The sequence below is a fragment of the Pseudonaja textilis genome, chromosome 12, assembly GCF_049901715.1.
Source record: "Pseudonaja textilis isolate UNSWEBS1 chromosome 12, rPseTex1.2, whole genome shotgun sequence".
NCBI classification, from domain to species: domain Eukaryota; kingdom Metazoa; phylum Chordata; class Lepidosauria; order Squamata; family Elapidae; genus Pseudonaja; species Pseudonaja textilis.
In genome coordinates, this window is record NC_142001.1 from 11,982,854 (window position 1) to 12,001,208 (window position 18,355).

Consider the following 18,355-nt stretch of genomic DNA (forward strand, 5'->3'; position numbering starts at 1 on the left):
TGTTGTTTCCACAGATATTTATTCTTTCTACACATGCGTTATTACTTCACCCTCTTGCCTTCTCCGTTCTGGAGTTTTAAAAACCCCATATTAATTGCTTGATTTATGTACCACTTTGAAGAGCCGGGGGAGACCAACGTTATCAGATGCAGTTTGAGGTGATATATTCCTGTTGTGCTGTTGAAACTCCTGTAAGAAGATTTAAAGACCTGAATTTAAAAACCTGAAACCAGAAAGAGTGATTTCTACTGCCTTCTTATTGAGTGATGGAATGCCATTTTTACATGTGTGCATTCAATTTATGGGTGCTATAAAAGTCTTTATAGCAGCTAATTCTGGAAGCTATAAGCAGCTTTTTCTCCAAAAGGCAGTTTGTTGGCGCTGGTGTAATTAAACATTGGCATGCAAATAAGCATCGAACGGTGCAAGCCTAACCACGTTTATTCCAAGTTCTTAAAAACGGGAAGTATATTGGTACGTAGGTCTTTAAAACTGCAGGTTGAAATCTTACAAGTGAACCCCCTTTTACTCAAAAAATAAAACCGAGGTTAATGCAGTTTCAATGGAGCAAAACAGCTCCAAAAGCCTAAAGGAAGCTCAAAGAATTGAGAATTAACCTAACGGAGACACTAAGGCCCCAAAATGATACGTTTCCTCTCTTTAATCCTTGGCGATGATTTCTCCAGAATCTTTCCAAAACATTAATTTTTCAGTGTGTCAGAAGGCGAAAATATATGAATTTGGCAGCCAGTCACCATATTAGCTTTGTCTGAAATGCTATAGGGTTTCCTGCCTAAGCAGGGGGTTGGACTAGAAGATCTCCAAGGCCCCTTCCAACTCTGTTATTCTACTCTAAGGTGTAACTAATACATTTTTTTTAACATGTTAGTGTGATTTTTCTTTCTTCCTAGTGTTACATCAGAGATCAAGTGTTGGTTCATTTCTAACGGGATATCACCTAAGTGTTATTTTCATGGTGCAATTCTCACAGTTCAGAGACAAGATCTCTTAAAGCTGTGCCTAAAAATTGAAAATTACGATTAGGAAAGCAAGCATGCCTCCATTTTATTATTAGACACTGAGCCGTCTCTTAAATAAAATTCCATACTTCTGCTCATACCTGTTCAATGCAGGATGATGGGAACCCCTAACTAGTATCCTCTTCTCTCCTAGATTTTAAGAGCCAACACAGGTCATCCTTGATTTACCACCTTTCATTTTAGATAGTGAAGTTACAGCAGCACCGAAGAAAGTGACTCATGACAGGCCCTCACACTTACGACTATTACAACATCCTCATGATCAAAAGTTTGGCGCTTGGCAACTGGCATGCATTGATAACAGTTGCGCCATGCCTGGGGTCACGTAATCATCATTTGTGACTTTCCCAGCCTGCTTCCAACAAACACAGTCAATGTGAGAATCTTGATTTGCTTAACTGCATGATTCACTTAGCAACTGCAGTTGTTTGCTTAAAAACGGTGGCAGAAAGGGTCAAATTTGGCCTGACTCACAGAGCACCTACCTTGCTTAGGGAGGGAAGGAGGGAGGGATTAGGTAGGTAGGTAGTTATACGGTAGGTAGATACGGTAGGTAAGTAGATGGCAGGTAGAGAAGATGGTGTGTGTATAGGTACATGGTATGTATGTGTGCTATGTATATGGGTAGATCTATAAAGGTAGTTCTCAGTTTGTTCAGTGACCGTTCAAAGTTACAACGGCACTGAAAAACGCGACTTCTGACAGTTTTTCAAAGTTACGACCTTTGCCTCATCCCCACGATCCTGGGATCAAAATTCAAAGGCTAGGCAATGGGTTCCTATTTATGACCGTTGCTGAGCCTCAAGGTCACGCGATCCTCTTTTGAAACCCTACAACAAGCCAAGCCAACGTGGTCGCAAGCCAGATTCGCTCCACAACTGAGTTAAACGGCTTAACCCACCGCTGCCACAATCTCCTTCACAAACCCGGGGCAAGCAAGGCGGTGTACAGTGGCTGCCCAGCTCTTAACCGACATCTGGCTGGCCATCAGGAAGGTGGGGTTCGAATCGCGGTCGTAATCTGAGGATTGCCTGCCCTTTCTTTTGAATTTATTTGTTAAAGTGCTCACAGGGGGGGAAAAAAAATGACAATGAAGGCTTATCTTATTTTAAGGACATGATGGCCCATAGTGGTGGATGGCCCTTCCCTAACCAGCTGCAGTCCCCTCCCCTTCTTTAAGCAAGACCACCACAAGAAGATATTGGACTGCCCTTTACGCTGACAAATTTAAGACTTGAAAAGGTCATCCAGTTCAACCCCCACCCCGGCCCAAGCAGGAGGCCCCCATTTCTGATAAGCAACGCCACCGCAGGAAGAGATTGGACTGCCGTTTACGCCTGCAGATTTAAGATTTGGAAGGGGCTTTGGAGGCCATCTAGTCCAAACCCAATCCCCCACCACCAGCCAAGCAAGAAGCTCCCATTTTCTGATATACGGCAGTCCAATCTCTTCTTGCCTTGGTGTTGCTTATCAGAAATGGGGGGGGGGCTCCTGCTTGGGCGGGGGGGGGGAGGCGGGGTTGGACTAGATGACCTCCAAGGTCCCTTCCAACTCTTGTTCAAATCTGTAAGCATGAAGCGCTCTTGTGGGTCCAATAGCCCAAGCCCTGCCCACCGCCCATCTCGAGAGCGCCGGAGAGAATGAAAAGCCCGGCTTGCGCAACGCCCCGCCTGGCTCTTCCTTTACACTAAGGCTTAGCGAAGCAGCAGCCCGGTTGGTGAGTTCGAGACCCGGCGGAGAGGCTGGGGTGGGAAGGGAAGGCAGAGCCGGCCAAGAGGCAGCCGCCCGCCCCCACCCCCGGGGCCGAGCCTGCTTGCCTGCCTGCCGGTCCCAGCTGCGTGCGGGCCCCCACCGTAGGCTCCGCCTTAAGCCGGGCTGGGCGCTGGGAAACCGCCTGGAAGCCCGGCAGCCAATGGCCGAGCGGCCCCAGGGGCGGCTCCCGGCCGGCGAAGCGAGCTTGCTCGGGCGGCTGCGGCTCGGGCGGCCGTCGTCCCTGGTCAGGTTGGTGCTGCCGGTGCAGCGGAGCTGCTGCTGAGCCCCGCTGGTCCCGTTGCCCACCCCGCGCGGCTGCTGCTGCTGCGGCGGCGGCGGCTGCTGTTGCATCCTCCTCCTCCTCCTCCTCTTGTCCTCCCCCCCCTCCCCCGCCGCCGGGATGGAGCTGGAAGCCTCCCTGGAGCAGTCGGTCCAGGCGCGCATCTTCAAGATCATCGTCATCGGCGACTCCAACGTGGGCAAGACCTGCCTGACCGTCCGCTTCTGCGGCGGCACCTTCCCCGCCAACACCGAGGCCACCATCGGCGTGGATTTCAGGGAGAAGGCGGTGGAGATCGCCGGCGAGCACATCAAGGTAAGGCGGGGACGGAGGGGCGGCCAAAGCGGGGCGTGTGAGGGGTGGGGAGACACCGGGTCCCGCGGGAGCATCTTCCCCGGCGGAGAGATGCTCGGTGCCCCGGTTTCCTTGGAGACCCTTTCCTCCTCCTCCTTCCTCCCTTTGGCATCCCTGCCTTTGGACCGAATCCACCGGGAGGGCTTCAGGCTGGGAGGAAGGCCCTTCCCTGATCAGGGGCAGCCCCCTCCCCTTCTTTAACCAACCCCACCACAAGAAGAGATTGGATTGCCCTGGATGCTTACGGATTTAACAGGCTTGGAAGGGACCTTGGAGGTCATCTAGTCCAACCCCCCCTCCCGCCCAAGCCGGAGGCCCCCCATTGGTGATAAGCAACACCAGCAAGAAGAGATTGGGCTGCCGTTTACACTTATGGATTTAATGGAAGGGATCTTGTAGGTCATCTAGTCCAACCCCCCTCTGCCCAAGCAGGAGGCCCCCATTTCTGATAAGCAACCCTACCACAAGAAGAGATTGGGCTGCCGTTTACACTTACAGATTTAACAGAAGGGACCTTGTAGGTCATCTAGTCCAACCCTCCCCTGCCCAAGCAGGAGGCCCCCATTTCTGATAAGCAACCCCACCACAAGAAGAAAGAGACTGCCATCTGTCACAAATGGTGTAGGTAGAGTCTGCTGCTTGGGGGGGAGAGGCGGGGTTGGACTAGATGACCTACAAGATCCCTTCCAACTCTGTCAAATCTATAAGCGTCTCTAAGCCAGGGCTTCTTCCTTCCACCCATCCTACTGAAGCCTTCCTGTGACATTATCTCTGGATTGTCCATAAACCGGGGATGTGTGTCTATATAGCCAGCAAGGCCCCTGGGGTTTGGGTTACAGAGGGTCGTGTGAATGCAGCCAGATAGCAGTGACATGATAGCAGTGTTAGAAAGGCTGACACAAAGAAGAAAGGGGTCAAATTATTCTCCAAAGCACCAGGATAGGAAACAATGATTGGAAACTGATCAAAGAGAGAAGCAACCTGGAAGGAAGGAGAAATTTTCTAACAGTGGGGACAATGAACCAGTGGAACAGCCTGCCACCAGAAATTGTGGGCGCTCCATCACTGGAGGCTTTTAAGAAGAGACTGGATAGCCACTTGACTCAAATCGTGTAGGGTTTCTTGCTTGAGCTGGACTAGAAGACCTCCAAGGTCCCTTCCAGCTCCATTCTATTCTAACAGTAACTTATTTGAATTTGAAATAAGGGAATTTGAAACAGACTGGGAGAGCGCGTGATCTCATTCTCTAAACGGCTGGAAGGGTCAGTCAAGGAGATGGATTGGTTCGTGTCCTGGCTGGGATTTGAGTTACCTGCTGTGTGAAACCTGGCCACTCTCCCTGTAAACAAAGTTTCTGAGTTATCGGTGTATGTGTTTGTACCTAGCTTAGATGTATATGTCTTGTTCCAGAAATCCTCTTGTTCCCCCCCCCCCGCCCCCGCCCCCAACCTTGTGAGGTAGGTCAACCTGGGAAAGTGACGAGCCCAAAGTTTACCTGTTGAGCTTGGAGTTGAATTTAGAAGAGCAACTTTAAAAAAAAAACATTATTCACACCAGTTTTCAGAACCAGGATCTTGCATAAAACAGCCCATTGTTCAGAAAATGAGCCATTGAACGAATCCTTCTAATGCAATGTGTGGTTAATGCAATGCCTGGCTCTAGTCTGTTTTGCATTTAAATAATTGATGCCTTCTCCTCCCCCCCTCCCCCATTTCCTCCCCATAGCCCTGTCAAGTGGGAAGGGGGAGTGTGAAAACCACTGGCCTGAAGTCATCTACTGAATGGTGTGACTAATTAGGATATTCAGATTTGATTTTCCTGGTTTGGTACTCTTAAACAATGACTTGCCCAGTATAATATTTTTGGAATTGTTTCACCACACCCCAGTTGCCAAGGGATCCAAATCACTATTTTCCACTGAGAAAACTCAATAAATCTGTGTATACGTGTTTTGTGTGCATTATAAATTGGTATATAAAATCATGTTAATACATACAATATTTTTGTCATCCATCTTGACCAATTGACTGGATTGATTCCTGCCATTTTCTTGGAGAGGGTTTTCAGAAAGTGGTTGGCCATTCCTTCTTTCCTAGGGCTAAGAGAAAGTGACTGGCCTAAGATCACCCAGCTGGCTTTGTGCCTAAAGTGGATGTTAGAATTCCCAGTCTCACAGCTTCGAGCATGATGCCTTAACCACTCAACCTAAGTGGCTCTTTCTTTTATACTATATATGAATTTTTTTGAGGTTGCACTGACATGTTGAAGGAATAATAGACTATAATCTGGGATGCTGGTCCAATGTGAGTTGGCAGATGTGAGTGGTGTTAGTCTGGGGCGAGGGTCTTCATGCCCCTGGTGGAGACTGACTCTGAGGAAGAGGAGGAACAGCCGACAGGGAGTGGAGGTGTGGCTCCAGAGGTGGTTGAGGAGGCTGGGGAAGGGCAGAGGCCGGCTGAACAGTCAGAGGAGGACCCAGGCCCATCCCCTCTCCATCCTAGGGCACGCAGGGAGGAGAGGATCAAAGTAAAACATAGTCTACTTGGGAGGAGAGGGCCATGATCCTCTTCATAGGTTGTAGGTGTGAGATTTGCATAAGAGTTTGGACCTGCGTGCTGACAGACGCTGGAGACAAATTAGTGTTTCATTCCTAAAGAAGGTGTATCTTGGTTGGCATTCTTCCAACGGACTGTACCTGGTTATCTTCCTGAAGTTGGCAATTATCTATCCTGGTCTGTCGTGGAACTTTATTCAGTGCGGTTTGTTCTGGGTTTTTGCTTCGTGATCAGCTCTTTGAATTTGAACTGTGTTCCTTTCCTTTGAAATGTTATTTTGAAAATAGTTTACTCCTTCACTGTGAACAATTAAACAGTGAAGCCAAGTTGAAGGCATTAAAGGACTTTATCCATAGAGGAATCGATGTTTGAGCTGTCATGCTTCATTCATAGATTGCTGTTTTGCCAGATCAGATGACGATGCATGGATGAACCGATTTGGTAATGTTTGGATGCACTCATGATGAGGGCTTTGTTTATCCCATTGGCAAAAATCTGATAAAAATGTGGGTGTGGATCTTGGCAAAAAGGAAGAGAGATGTGAGAACACCAAGATTACAAACCCATCTGTTTGAACGCAGGTACTGCTGAGCATCCTTCTGTTATTTCTATGTGGAAGAAAACAGGATGAGATGCTTAGGAGTAGCTTTTTCTTTTTCTTTCACTTGGCACATTAGAGAGGTCATCTGTAAACTGTAAACCCTTTGATCATATCTGCTATATCCCGGATAGCCAGTCAGAATTCTAGTGTTAATAAAGGTGAATGTATAAATAGGAGTCTGGAAAAGTTAGAAAGATACTTTTATTGGAATAACTGCAGAAGGGTTCAGGTTTTTGAATTACCCTGAATTCTGGAAGAAAAACACAGGCTCTGTATTCTTCGATTCTTTAAAAGTAGCAATAATCTTTAGTTCCTGTTTTTTTTTTAAAAAAAATATTTTTTTAAAAAAAGAGAACATTAAACGAACAGAAACTGATACAAATAAGGAGAACAAAAGAACAAAGAGAGAGAATTTTTTTAAAAACTGCAGAAAGAAAATATAAAAAGAAATAAAAACATCCGATTTCCTTTGCAGCAAATACAAAACTATCTCTTACTATATGATTACAAAAAAGCTAACTCTTTCTATTATCCCATTTTTTCCCAATCATTGTAACCACAACTTTTAAATGCATTTCCCCCCCTGTTTCATGCAAAAAAGTTCACACAGGGTTTCCAGTCAGTTATAAATGTGGATATTTTCTTTTCTCTAATCAAAGATAGCCACCTTTGCAAGCTCTTTCATCTTCCCCAACCATTCCTCCATTGTGGGTGGTGTCAAACCTTTCCACTTCTGAACATCTAACAATTTCACTTCTATTATACAGAAAAACAAAACTTCCATAACTTTTTGCTAGCGGACTGCCCACTTTTAGTTCCTATTTGTACTATAAGACCCAAATGTTACTCAAAACCTGTATTCATATATTTTAAACTTGGGTTATGGAAGCACATAAGCAAATCCACCAGAGGTGGTATTCAGCAGGTTCTGACCAGTTCTGGAGAACCAGTAGCGGACATTTTGAGTAGTTTGGAGAACCGGTAAATACCACTTCTTACTGTCCCCGTCCCCATCTATTCTCTGCCTCACACTGAGTCCCAGCTGATCAGCTGGGTCTTCTTTGGTTGCCCTGCACAGGAGAATGGAGCTGGAAAGCAGGTTAGTGGGGTGGGGAAGGAATTGGGGATTTTGCAGTATCCTCCCGCCGTCACGCCCACCAAGCCACACCACACCCACCAGGCCACACCCACAGAACCACTAGTAAAAAAAAATTGAATCCCACCACTGAAATCCACCATATTCTGGTTTGGTCAGAAGGCATGGTTTAGAGATCATATTGAGGCCGGAGTTCGGGTCTATCTATGATATACAGAATTTGCAAAATGTGATCTTAGCCTTCTACTCTAGCATATGTGGAAACCCATTCTATTCCTATTTTCTTCCTTTTTCTCTCTGCCTTGCCCAGATGTGGATGAGAGTAAGATGACCTGAGTTTATTCCTGCAGGAGGAGGAGGTTCTATGGAGCAATGCTGCTTTTAACCTTTTAAGTAGCCAGGAACCATCCCAGCCAGAAAGAAAAAAAAACCTTTGATTTTTTTCCCCCCTATTTATTTTGCAAAAGGAGGAATTTTGAACAGAGAATTATTTAATGGTCTGCATCCATCATCCAGTTGTAGCTGTGGGGCAACATTACTTTAAAATGTCTTTTAAGTAAAGAAAGGATAAAAGGATGTTCAGGAGATGGGAATAGACTTTAAGGAGCAGGCATGAGGCTGCCTTTTTTTTAAAAAAAGATGATAATTTTATTACAGCTCAAAAATGCAAAGAGAAATGAATAATGCAAGCTGAGAAAAATAGAAGAAGTAAAGAAGAAGAAAAATGCAAAAGGCTGAATATTTTCTGTCTGATGAATCCCTGTGTCCTTCCAGGATGTTTACTGTTCCTTTGTTTGATGGTCCAAAGTGACTTTCTGCCCCCTCGTCTGAAATTCTCGAAGCTATTTTATCACCTTGTTTTGCTCTATGTGTCAGTGCAATCTTATACACCCTCTGGGGACAAACGATAGCTTTCTAGCCCCAAGGAGCTGCTGAGACCAGAATACAAAGGCCAGCTTGTGCTGTGGAAGGAATGAGATGAGGGGAGTGGCAGCCTCTATTTGCTGAGCCAGACAACGGGTCTATCATGCTGTGTGCTGAGTTAAGGAAGCTGGGATCAATGCTGTCTCCAGAGCGTGCAAATATCCATGTGCAAATCTGCTGTGGAGGTCCTGAAATCAGGGTGAACCCCTCTCGGCCAAGACAGGGTTGTTAGGAGAATAAAATGAAGGAAGAAAAACATTTGCGTTACCCTTGCAAGAAGGACATCGAGTAGGTAGATAGTCCTGGGGTTAAAACCATTCGTTTCGTGACCATTCAAAATTACAACAGCACTGAGCCTCTTGGGTGGGGATGGTGGGAAAAAAGTACCTTTGGGACATAGCAAGGGGAAATTTAAAAAAGCAATACGGAGCTCGGGATTCCCGCAACGGAGGCAGGAACGCCATTATCGGTAGGTTTTGCCAAGTTGTTGTGCTCTCTTTTACAGGTCCAGGTGTGGGACACAGCAGGCCAAGAGAGGTTCCGGAAGAGCATGGTGGAGCATTATTACCGCAACGTCCACGCTGTGGTGTTCGTCTACGACGTCACAAAAATGGCCTCCTTCCTCAACTTGAAAAACTGGATTGAGGAGTGCAACGGCCACGCGGTCCCGGCTCTCGTCCCCAAAGTGCTTGTGGGAAACAAGTGTGACTTGCGGGATCAAATCCAGGTCCCGTCAAGCATGGCCCTGAAGTTTGCCGATGCCCACAATATGCTTTTGTTTGAAACCTCCGCCAAGGACCCCAAAGAGAGTCAGAACGTGGAGTCTATTTTTATGTGCCTGGCCTGCCGGCTGAAGGCTCATAAGTCTCTGCTCTATCGGGACATGGAGAGGCAAGGGAAGGGACACAAAATAGAGTTGGCCCCGGCCTCTGGCAATAGGAACACCTGTCCTTGCTGAAGAGCTGCCTTGACCATTGAACCGGAAGGGCCGGGCAGATGGTTTGGTGTGGTGCCTCAATAAACGGAATCAACGTGGCTCATCTCCAATGAATTCCATGTTAAATTAAGAATAAACGTTTCACACTTGGTTTTTGGGGTTTAGCTTTTTCTCTGCCCTCCGTTGAAATCCATTGGCTGTAATTGAGGAGTCCTTGGGGGGGGGGGGGCTCTCTGAACTTGGCTGTTTACTTGCAGATGTTTCATGACCCAAACTAGGTAACATCATCAGTACTCAAAACTACCAGTAGTTTGAGTAATGAAATGTCTGCAAGAAAACAACCAATCTCAGAGAGCACCCAGGATTCTGTAGACCTCCTCGTCCTCTCCTTCCTCCTATTCCTCCTATTCCTCCTCCATTCCACAAACCATACTCCCTGCTAGCACTGATGAGGTTACCTAGTTGGGTAATGAAACACCTTCAAGAAAACAACCAAGCTCAGAGAGCACCCAGGACCCTGTCCTCCTCCTCCTCCTCCTCCTCCTCTCCAAAAACCATACTCCCTGATAGCACTGATGATTGGGTAATTGAAACACCTTCAGGAAAACAACCAAGCTGTGACAATCATAAAGTGGACAACATGGGACTGTGCCCCATTTTGTGACTTGCTTGTGGCAGTCATTAAGCAAATGTGGGGGTCATGAAGTATAAAATTCATTAACTAAAAAGAACAGTGGCAGCGCAGTGGTTAGAATGCAGTATTGCAGGCTGATTCTGCTCACTGCTAGGACTTCGATCCTGACTGGCGCAAGGTTGACTCAGCCTTCCATCCTTCCGAGGTTAGTAAAATGAAGACCCAGATCGTTGAGGGACATACACTGACTCTGTAAACCACTTAGAGAGAGCTGTAAAGCACTCTGAAGCGGTATAAGTCGAAGTGCTATGGCTTTTGCTAAAATTGTTTGCTCTGGGGTGGTCCAAATGCTGTCGCAGGGGGATGGAGGTTGTAACTTTTAAACCAGGTTGTAAGTCCTATTTTGGGGGTCCGTTGTAACTTTGAAGGGTTGCCAAGTAACCAGTCATAAGTCAAGGATCATCAATATGTGTTGTCTGGGCTGCTCAATTTCCCTGGCTGGATTCACCTGACAATGATGCTTGTTGCCAAATCTTATTGTTGGTTTATTGAATGAACCACGTTCAACTGGACAAGATGTAGCTTATCAGTGAAAACACATTCATAGCCTATGAATTGAGGCAGCAAGAACAATTTAAGGCACATTTTCCTGACTGGTTCAGCTCCTTGTTTCGCTTGCAAACAATCTTGCAAAAGTTCTCACACAGCATGTGACTGGCAATAAGGGCGTCTGCAGTGTAAAACAGATAAGTTGTGTGGCTTTGCGCTCCTCCTTACACCAAACCTCTTAAGAGGTCTGAATGGCATCTTTTAACGTTTGAAAAATATGTTCTCATTCATAGATGAGAAGGTGACACTTAGAGGTGTTATCCTCATGTAAGATACATTCTTAGATTTGTGGCCACCCAATATCTGAAGGGCATCAGACTATGAGTGTTTATATGTCTTAACAATTCACCACTCTGTCCCTTTTTTAATCATGATGGTTAAGGATGGTCTAAGAATGCTTATCAAAGTTTGCTTTATTGGTTTACCAACAGTAATTGGGAGGAGAAATTTTGTATTCTCTGCAATGGAAACATAAGCTGTCCTTAGAGTACCAGGAGACTTAAGACCTTGGTTCATCTTATATGGATTGCTTATCAAGCTCCAGTATTCAAGCCATCCAGACCCATTCTGTCTTCACTAATACATCAGTAGATCTGATATAGTTTATTTATTTTATTGGCCAATTCAAATGCCACAGCTGGTCTGGTTAGGTAAGCAACCTGTTATTCTAACTCAGATTTATTTGGATCTTGCCCATGCTTTTTTTTAATGCCAACGTCTGGTTATTTTCTTACATTGCATTGATCATAAGTATAAAAACTATTTGAAAAATATCAGGGCCACATTCACATTGTTCAGGAAGAATTTTAAGCAGGAATGATACAGGATAAGCAATGAATTGATATGCACACGTGACGTGCAATTACAGCCACAAGTGATTTTAGCATTTCACCGCAAGTACAATTCGTTTATAAGTTTCCAGGCCAAAAATGCAGAATTTTCACCATCGATAAGCGAAGTGCTAGACCGGCGACGTCTGAAAACCGATCTCTCCTCCTGCGCGGAATTGAAGCTTTGTGTTATCCTACCATTTCTATCTCTATGGTTTCCTGCTGAACTCCGGAGGAAGAGAGATCAATAGGAGATGAAACGGAAGGAAGAAAAAAATCATTCATTACCAGCCCAGGAGGCGTAGCCTATCGGAGAGAGGGAGAGGCGGGCTCACGCTTGCGCAGTGCAGCGGGCTGTAGGACGTATGTACAAATCCGGGTGGACGCTTTCAGGATGAAGTAAGTGGCAATTGGATAATGACAAAAAATAAGAATATTTTTATGGAAAAGGGAAAGTGGGAGCAGGGCTTTTGGGGGAGATACATGTTCAACTTTGGAACTCCATGGGGAATATAGCGGAAGTGGAATCGATGCAATATTAATGCGGAAGAGAGTTTCTGGGCATACACAGAGTGTGTTTTCATCTAGCAGTAATAGAACGACAGAGTTGGAAGGGATCCTGGAGCTGGTCTGGTCCAACCCTCTGCTCAGGCAGTAGTAGTAGTTGCCTTTTTTTTTTTTTGCTCTAGTTAAGTCTATCTTTGAGCTTAAAGATTCATCTCACCTTTTTTTTAAACTATTACCATCTGGCAAGTGGTACAGGACAATAAAAACAAAGACAAATAGGCTGAAAAACAGCTTCTATCCCAGAATTGAATTGAATTCTGCTGCATAGTGCAATTTTAATGCAGTATCAGGGGTTTTCCATTGTACAGAATGCGAAGGATGTGTGTTTGTGTTTTATTTTTTATGGTTATAATGTACACGGAAGGGGGCATTTAATTTCCTTGCACGAGGTGCATGACAATAAAGTAAACTAACTTAACTAACTAACTAGTAGGATAAGTATACCACATATAATGTATATAGGGTAGAGGCAAATAGAGTATCAGTGGGCTAAAAGTCTGTAGAGATTCTCAGCCATCCAGGTCATGGTTGCCCCCAAAGGTGCTTTTTCAGGAGAAACTGGATTTTGAAAAATAAAAACAAGCAAGTCCAGTTGCCTCCTGAAAAAGCACCTTTGGGACAACCATGACCTGGATGGCTGAGAATCTCTACGGACTTTTAGCTATACAATTTGGGATCGAAACCCTTTGAAGGGTGTGGAAGTAGGAATGGGTTTCCAGAGGAAAAAATTGCAAACTTCAGGAACCAAGAGTACCACTCAGCTGACCCTGAGTATACAGATAAACCTCCAAGTGCCTCAACGACCCTCTAAAAGGATGCAAATGACCCGCTGTCTGTTGCAGTAGCTTCTTGGACGAGAAGTGAAACCTCTTCAAAAGAAAAAAAGAAAGTCCAATTGCCTCCTGAAAAAAGCACCTTTGGGACTATCAGTGGCTAGAAAACGAGGATGCCTGGGGTCAAATACGTCTGCCCATCCAGGCCCCCTCTTTCTGCTGGCCTGTGTGATGTGGGCAGTAGAGGTGGAGGGATAAAATGTGTGCATGTAACTCTGATCTCTGGGGTGAAGTTGGGATAAAATGAGTAAGCAGTTTCTTGGGATCACCACCTCTTCCTGGGAGGCAGGGGTTTAAAAGGATTGTGAGCTGTAGATTAAGACTCGTGGTTGTTTATTCTTCTTTCCTTCTCCAGCCCATTAACCAAAGTGAAGCTGATCAACAAACTGAATGAGCGTGAAGCAGAGCTGGGAGTGAAGGACAAGGTCTCTTGGCACGCAGAGTATAGTGACAGCGCCTGGGTGTTTGTGGGTGCGTAGTTGTGCCTAGAGGCATCTTCCCCTGTCAAGCCCCTGCGGCCTTGTAAACTATGATTAGTCATACAGGAAAATTGGCTAAACGTTTAACCATCACTTCCCTTCTGTTCTCCTTTTAGGGGGGTTGCCATATGAACTGACTGAAGGGGACACTATCTGTGTATTTTCACAGTAAGTAAGAAGAAGGAAAACTTAACTCCAGAAAATGAGAAGCTGTTTGTTTGAGATTGCTTTAAATGTTGCTTTTCAATTAAAACCAAACTATAATGCAAATAACATCAGTGAACGGGAATGAAAAGGGTAATTGGCGAAATTAGCTTTAGTGAAATCGCATCTATTTGGAGGCAGCAGTTATTGAACTGAATAGTGCTTGCTTCAAAATAGTGCAGTGTAGCCTTGTAGTTTTACCAGTGATTTTGCCAGCTCTTGTCTTTACCTACTGCCAGGGAGATGCTGCTATTATAGGCTTTACAGTGTAAATGTGGAATTCCCTCTGTTGGGAAAATCCACATGGACACCATTTTTTTATTTTTTTAAAAAAGCTCTGAACAATAAAAAAATATTTTATTTAGCTAAACTGATGCCTTTATTTTTTACTTAAAACATCAGTTTAGCTGAAACAAATCTGAAAAATAATATTAAGTGTTTTGTTGGAGAAAAGCCAGGTCTTCTGGAACAGCATCTATTCCAGGGCAGGTTTTTTTCTGAGATTATTTGTTAAAGCAGAAGTTTAGAAAATAAGTAATATTCTTATATTGCTTCTGAAAGGCTTAGTTGATTGAAAATGCTGGATGAGGTATAATCTAGTAAAATAGCTCTTAATCTCAGCATATGGAACAGGGCTACAGTCTTTAAGCCCTACATCAACACTTGTATTTTCTCAAAATCCTCCCATGCTTTTTTTTTGTTCTTTAGACCCAAGACTAAATAGTTTACTTTATTGTCATTGCACTTTGTACAACGAAATCAAACACCATCTTCAGTGCACATCATGATCATGAAAATAAACACAAACACACATCCTTCACCCTCCACACATTGAACCGAAAACCCCCGACACCACACCAACACTGCACTATACAGCAGAATTCAAAAGGAGCTACTGCCCTGGGATAGAAGCTGTTTTTCAGCCTATTTGTCCTTGTTTTGACAAGTTCCTTTTTTCTGTTCAGGTATGGAGAAATTGTGAATATAAACCTGGTACGTGATAAAAAGACGGGGAAATCCAAAGGTTTCTGCTTCATATGCTACGAAGATCAGCGAAGCACTATCCTTGCAGTTGATAACTTGAATGGGATAAAGGTTAGTTTCACCGCCAGAGATCCTCTGGGTATTTTGCTGCTCAGATTGGGCTGTGATACAGTTTCACGCAAAATATATATTTAGAAACACTTCTTTAAGAAAGGATGCAGTGAATTTATGCAGGGTTTCATGGACGTAACAGAAAGGGAACAGCAGGCTGGAAATCCTCTTTTTAAATCAGCAAAAATAAAGCCTCTTTCATAATAATCCAAAGATTATCTCAGGCTTCAGTGTGTCTTAAGCCAAAATCTTAATTGCTTATATTTGATGGTTACCTGCTCATATAGTAATAGCAATAAGCACTTAGATACTGCTTTATAGTGCTTTACAGCCCTCTCAAAGCAGTTTACAGAGTCAGCCTGTTGCCCCCAACAATTTGGGTCCTCATTTTACCTACCTCGGAAGGATGGAAATTTGCAGTAGGAGTAGCTTGCAGTACTGCACTCTAACCATTGCGCTATTGAGAGTCCTTATAGATTCCATGAGAAAAACAATAGTTTCACAATGTTTTTTTAAGTTTTTTTTTAAACTTGAACATACCTTCCATTAAACAGCATGTCATCTAGGTTCAAATGTCTCTGTGCCATTACAGTCAAAGTTTACAATATTCATTACATTGATAATAATTCTCTAATCTTACAATATTAATAATCAGCATTATAACTCTATTCATTTCTCCCTCTTAACATACCTTCTAATAAAAATATAATATTGTATTGAGTATGGTCACCTTAACAATCATATTTAATAATCATCGTATTGTTTACATCTCTATCTCAACATATATTCTTTATTTCACTAATCTCTAGAGATAAAAGGTATGGAAATAAAAAAGAACAGTATAAACTACAGGCATTTGCAATGACGTAGTATTTATTTTGGAAGACCCACAAGAAACGGCCTAAATTAATTTTAACAATAGAAAAATATGGGGAAGTAGCAGGACTGAAAATAAAGAGAAAATCAAAATTTTAGTGAAAAACATTACAGATAAGCATAAAAAAGAGTTAATGAAGAGAATAGATGTTCAGATTGCTAAGAAAATAAATATTTAGGAATTTGACAGTAAGATGTGTAATGATTAAGGAAGATAATTATCAAAAATTGATACAACAAATTAAAACAGATTTGGAAAATTGGAAAAAAATGAAACTATCATTGATAGGAAGGATGGCTACAGTTAAAATGAGTATATTGCTGAGTAGTTTCACAATGTTTGTAATTTCATGTTTGCAGATAAAAGGAAGGACAATTCGTGTGGACCACGTGGCCAACTACCGCCCACCCAAAGATTCTGAGGACATTGATGAGATTACAAAGGCTCTCCGAGAGAAAGGATGCGGTATTAAAACCCCTCCTCCAAGTTCAGCTGAATCCTCAGAAGATGAGGAAGTGCAAGTAAAAAGGCACAAGAAAGGTGAGATGTCTTTCTTTGGCCAGAATTATATAATCTGAAAAAGCTAGTAGTTCGTTTAATCACATTTGATTAAGTCACAACTGACTTGATTCACACAATGTGCTGTGCTACAACGTGCCTTATTTGAACTAGGCTGTGTTGTGTGTTTCTATGCTGTGTGCAAACCTCAACTTTAAAACTATAGGAAGCTTCCAGATGTAGGAATATACATTTCAGTGAAGAAGAATGACCTGGAGATCCAGAATCCTGTTAATTTTCTGGCTTTTGAATTATATCTGATTAGTGTGAATTATACCTGCATCAATATACATGTGGTGTTTCAGCCTCTATTAACTGGAGGGCTTTTAGAAAACAAAACAAAAAATCTTGGGATGAAGGAGAAAAGGCTAATTTCCTATTTTTAAAAAATTTGTTGCAATATAAAATAAAATTGAACATTGTTTCTCATTCTGAGCCACTGTAAGTTGCCTGTATTTTGGCTCACGCACTTTCCCAGCTAAAATTTGGGGAATTGAAATTCACACATTTGAAAAGTTGTTGAGACTGAGCAAAAACGAAATAGAAAGTGCTGGTCATTTTTGTTTAGTTGAGGTACAATAAACATTAGGGTTAACATTTCGGGGTAAGCAGGAGAAATACAACATTAAAGGGAAAAAAAGAGTCAATAGATTCAAATCTCTTTGAAAGAAAGTTGCCTGCGATTTGAAAGCTAGGAAAGAGTTTCTGGAAAGTTGGAATACCAGGAAATATAAAAAGGAGGCTTAGAAAAGCATCTGAAAGAGAGATTTGTGGAAGTCTTTTTGACTACATTTCCTGTACTTTCAGAGAAAAAGAAGAAGAAGAAAGAAAAGCAAGAGCACCGGAAACATCTGAAAGAGGAGCCTGCTACAGGTGTGCTTTTCCCCAAATCCAAGATTAAAGTGGAAAAAGAGGACCCGGACTATGAACGTTACGCTGGGACAAACCAGGAAACCTGGGGCAGCGCATCTGGGCACCGCCAGCAAAGTAGGATGCCACAAGGACAAGAGCTCAGATACGAGAGCGGGACAGAGCGACCTCAAGAAAGAGGGTCAGAAAGAGACAGGCACGAACGCAGAACACTCTTAAACGAGGAAAAGCACAAGAAAACAGAGGGCATGAAAGATAGGCACTGCTCATCAGGAAGCAAATTGCGTGATCGTTCAGAAAATAGAGACAAGCCTCCCCGGGAGAAATCCTCAAATCGTTATTAATTCAACTGCTGTGTATGTTCTCTCTCTGCACACACGAGGAAAGGCTGCTGTAGGCTGTGTGCTCAGAACATTGGCTCTATGAAATGTAGTAGACAGGGCAGACAGCACAATGTTAAAATTTGAAAATGCAAGGGGAAACTCTGGTGTGCTCTTTGGAGCAGCGGTTTGTCTTTCCAGAAAGGAAAACTACACACACAAAACAAAAACCCAGGTGCTACTTTGCCTCCCAGTTGCAGTAAAGGCCTGAATTCCAGGTGCAAAGCAGCAGTATGAGCCTTCCTTTCCCCCACTTCAAAAATCTAAGCTTTAATAAATCCAGTTTTGAACCGTGTTGCCATGTCTGCAGCTTCCTATGCCAAACTCATTTATCCTCCTTAAGTGGCGTTACAGAGGCGTGATGGTTTCAAAGGAGCTCGAGAAGGTCTGTGCTCTGGCAGTTTAGAGTCCTACTACCGTATGATGGGATGAGGTCCCGTCATTTGCCTTTGCTCCTGCCAACCTAGCAGATCGAAAGCATGTAAGTGCAAGTAGATAAATGGGTACCACTCCCGTAGGAAGGCAAACAGCGTTCTGTGTTTTGCACTGCAGCATGATATCATGCTGAAGAGTGGTACGATGGCCTAGAGGTGGAGCTCTCGCCTCATGTTCAGGAGGCTGTGAGGTCAATCCTAGGTAGAGTCAGATATTTCTCTGGGCACAATGAGAATATATCTAGTGAATAAAACTCCGCATTGGCGACAGGAAGGGCATCCGGCCAGTAAACACTCAGCTCCATTCAGTTGCCCAGATTCCACCCCGCACAAGGGAGTATGGGGTCATTAAAAGAGGATGTCATGCTGACCACGACTGCAGAAACATTGGGCAGCACGGGCTCAGTGGCTTGAAGAAACAGATATGACCACCGCCTCCTAAAGTC

At 43.8% G+C, this 18,355-nt stretch overlaps 2 protein-coding genes across 2 annotated transcripts; both read left to right on the forward strand.

Annotated features, from left to right (window-relative positions):
- The first annotated feature begins 2,720 nt into the window (after nt 1–2,720).
- Nucleotides 2,721–9,690, forward strand: RAB33A (RAB33A, member RAS oncogene family). The gene is made up of 2 exons (XM_026702973.2): nt 2,721–3,387; nt 9,108–9,690. The coding sequence occupies exons 1-2, from the start codon at nt 3,193–3,195 to the stop codon at nt 9,558–9,560; spliced, it is 648 nt and encodes a 215-aa protein (XP_026558758.1). The 5' UTR covers nt 2,721–3,192; the 3' UTR covers nt 9,561–9,690.
- Nucleotides 9,691–11,924: 2,234 nt separating this feature from the next.
- On the forward strand, nt 11,925–17,770 carry RBMX2 (RNA binding motif protein X-linked 2). Its single transcript, XM_026702968.2, has 6 exons — nt 11,925–12,011; nt 13,368–13,483; nt 13,608–13,659; nt 14,661–14,790; nt 16,027–16,207; nt 17,033–17,770. Exons 1-6 carry the CDS (start codon nt 12,007–12,009, stop codon nt 17,437–17,439), a joined length of 891 nt encoding a protein of 296 aa, XP_026558753.1. The 5' UTR covers nt 11,925–12,006; the 3' UTR covers nt 17,440–17,770.
- The last annotated feature ends 585 nt before the right edge of the window (nt 17,771–18,355 follow it).

What these genes read in the sequence shown, in the direction of transcription:
- RBMX2 (XM_026702968.2), top strand. An exon ending in ACTATCTGTGTATTTTCACA is followed by an intron (nt 13,660 to 14,660) that starts GTAAGTAAGAAG and finishes TTTTCTGTTCAG; the next exon opens with GTATGGAGAAATTGTGAATA. An exon ending in AGTAAAAAGGCACAAGAAAG is followed by an intron (nt 16,208 to 17,032) that starts GTGAGATGTCTT and finishes CTGTACTTTCAG; the next exon opens with AGAAAAAGAAGAAGAAGAAA.
- RAB33A (XM_026702973.2), top strand. Translation starts at nt 3,193, where the DNA reads ATGGAGCTGGAAGCCTCCCTGGAGCAGTCGGTCCAGGCGCGCATCTTC. An exon ending in TCGCCGGCGAGCACATCAAG is followed by an intron (nt 3,388 to 9,107) that starts GTAAGGCGGGGA and finishes TCTCTTTTACAG; the next exon opens with GTCCAGGTGTGGGACACAGC.